Source organism: Austrofundulus limnaeus, unplaced genomic scaffold, assembly GCF_001266775.1.
Source record: "Austrofundulus limnaeus strain Quisiro unplaced genomic scaffold, Austrofundulus_limnaeus-1.0 Scaffold429, whole genome shotgun sequence".
Lineage (NCBI taxonomy): Eukaryota > Metazoa > Chordata > Actinopteri > Cyprinodontiformes > Rivulidae > Austrofundulus > Austrofundulus limnaeus.
In genome coordinates this window covers 290,068-292,633 of record NW_013952831.1, presented here as the reverse complement: position 1 = coordinate 292,633, position 2,566 = coordinate 290,068, and the positions used below count along the sequence as shown (strand labels likewise).

Here is a 2,566-nt window from a genome sequence, read left to right as displayed (position 1 = left end):
TCTTGACTGTTCCTCTGAGATCCTGATTGTTCCTCTGAGGTCTAATGGTCCTCTGAGGTCTTGACTGTTCCTCTGAGATCCTGATTGTTCCTCTGAGGTCTAATGGTTCCTCAGATGTCCTGACTGTCCCTCATAGATCCTGATGGTTCCTCTGAGTTCCTGATGGCTCCTCTGAGATCTGATGGGTCCTCTGAGGTTCTGACCATTCCTCTGAGGTCCTGACTGTTCCTCTGAGGTCCTGATGGCTCCTCTGAGGTCTGATAGGTCCTCTGAGGTCCTGACCGTTCCTCTGAGGTCCTGACTGTTCCTCTGACGTCCTGATGGCTCCTCTGAGGTCTGATGGCTCCTCTGAGGTCTGATGGATCCTCTGAGTTCCTGACCGTTCCTCTGAGGTCCTGACTGTTCCTCTGAGGTCCTGATGGCGCGTCTGAGGTCTAATGAGTCCTCTGAGGTCCCGATGCTCCTCTGATGGTAAAACTATTTCTGTTGTTTGATGAAGAACTAAACGGATGTTTCATCAGTTGGGATTGGAGGACTTCCACTCAGTCAACATCCAGGTGCTCGGAGCTGAAGACACTTATGGGCCCAATGCTTGTTTTAAGGTAAGAACAAAAACCAAAGACTGCATCCTTAGTCCTGGTCTGAGATCTGTTAGACTAGTTCCAGACCCAGCTTCTAATCATAGTCAAGTCATTTTTAATTGGGTTGAGGTCAGAGCTTTGAGTAGTTCATTCAAATGCTTCATGTTAGACCGATTCATCCAAACAAAAACCAGGTCTGAGGATTTATCCAATCAGAAACCAGGTCTGAGGATTTCTCCAACCAGAAACCAGGTCTGAGGATTTCTCCAACCAGAAACCAGGTCTGAGGATTTCTCCAACCAGAAACCAGGTCTGAGGATTTATCCGATCAGAAACCAGGTCTGAGGATTTATCCAATCAGAAACCAGGTCTGAGGATTTATCCAATCAGAAACCAGGTCTGAGGATTTATCCAACCAGAAGCCAGGTCTGAGGATTTATCCAATCAGAAACCAGGTCTGAGGATTTATCCAACCAGAAACCAGGTCTGAGAATTTATCCAATCAGAAACCAGGTCTGAGGATTTATCCAATCAGAAACCAGGTCTGAGGATTTATCCAATCAGAAACCAGGTCTGATGTGGGTTTAGGATCCTGTTGGACCCAACTGTGTCCATATTATGCTTTGAATGTAGTCTACCTCCTTTATTATTTCAGCACCASAGCATGATGCTACCACCACTGTGCKTGACAGCTGGTTCAGTCTCCTCAGGTCTAAAAGCTCCGATCTGCTCAGACTTTGTCTTGTTTGACCATCATTTGTCTCAAAAAGACYTTTGTCTTGTCCACGTGGACAGCTGTAGGTTCTAGGAAAGATTAAAAGCCCAAAATGAGCCAGAGTGGATGGAAAGTTTGGACTGTTAATATTTTTATTTAGGTTTAGTTTAAAATAGTTCAGTTTGTCAGGATCTTCTTTCTTCTTGATCTAAACCTGAATCATTTGTCTGCACTCGGTCCTCTTTTAAAACCAGGAAGGGGTCCAGGTCTGAGTTAAGCCTGTTTAAAGCCTCTGTCAGCCTTTTCTTCTCTATTCGACACAGACCCTCAGAGTTTCCCTCACAGAGTCAGGTCTGTGGGGGTCAGAGTTCAGACACCTGCCTCCTTTCATCAGTGAAGCGAGTGTTTGCTCCACAGTCCTGAGTCCACCTCTGTTTTGTGTTTGCAGGACTCCAGGGAGGTGGTGATCTGGTTGGCGGTCCACCACAAACAGAAGAAAGCTCTGGAGATCTTTGCCAGAGAAGTGGCCCCTGCAGGGACCGGCATGGGTACGACTGAAACCCCGACACTGCAGAAACATGTCGTCAGAGGCTCTCTGTGACACTTGGTGGTTACAGCTGGTTTGGTGGTTGTTTTGGTGTTTCTGCTGGACTTGTACAGTTTAAAGAGGAGTTTCTCTGCCCCTCAGTTCTGCTTCTTATGTAACAGTTMCTGCAGAGTTTAAAAGTGAAAATGTGAACCAAAGTTCATCCAGTCAACAGATCCGTTCCTGCAGCTCTGAATTATGTTGGTTGAATCCTGTTAACGGGATGGATTAATTATGTTTTCAGACTCAAAGTTAAACTCTGTGTTTGTTGAACCGGACTCCTACGGACCCTCCTCCGGCTGCAGATAAACCAGGACCTCCTGAACCGTGTTTGGGTTTCGGTCCAGCTGAACTCTGTGTGACTCAGAACCAACAGTTTCAGTTTGACTTTTGCTTCTCGTACTTTCAGCTCCTGGACTCACCGGCATCGTGGGCGGACGGCCCAAAGTGTGAGTTCATCTTTTTTCACACGAATCTGAGGAAAACATTCAGCTCTTCACTCAGTTTGTGAGGTTTTTATGGGATCAATCTTGTGCCAGCAGGAACTGAATTAGAATTGCTCCGATTGAATCTGAATGTGCAGAATTTGTAATTGAATGCATTGGCTTGAAAACGAATTTTTACTAAATTGAAATTTAATTTAATGTTTTGAATTTGAATTAATTTCCTTTGAAACTGTATTTT

At 45.3% G+C, this 2,566-nt stretch overlaps 1 protein-coding gene across 1 annotated transcript in view; it reads left to right on the top strand.

Moving 5' to 3' along the window:
* lratb.1 (lecithin retinol acyltransferase b, tandem duplicate 1) overlaps positions 1 to 2,566 on the top strand; it is a gene marked incomplete at its 5' end in the record, with an annotated part of 19,159 nt that overhangs the window by 5,601 nt on the left and 10,992 nt on the right. The window contains 3 exon segments of the mRNA XM_014024588.1: positions 500 to 602; positions 1,745 to 1,844; positions 2,292 to 2,331. Of these exon segments, the coding sequence (XP_013880042.1) occupies positions 500 to 602; positions 1,745 to 1,844; positions 2,292 to 2,331 (243 nt within the window).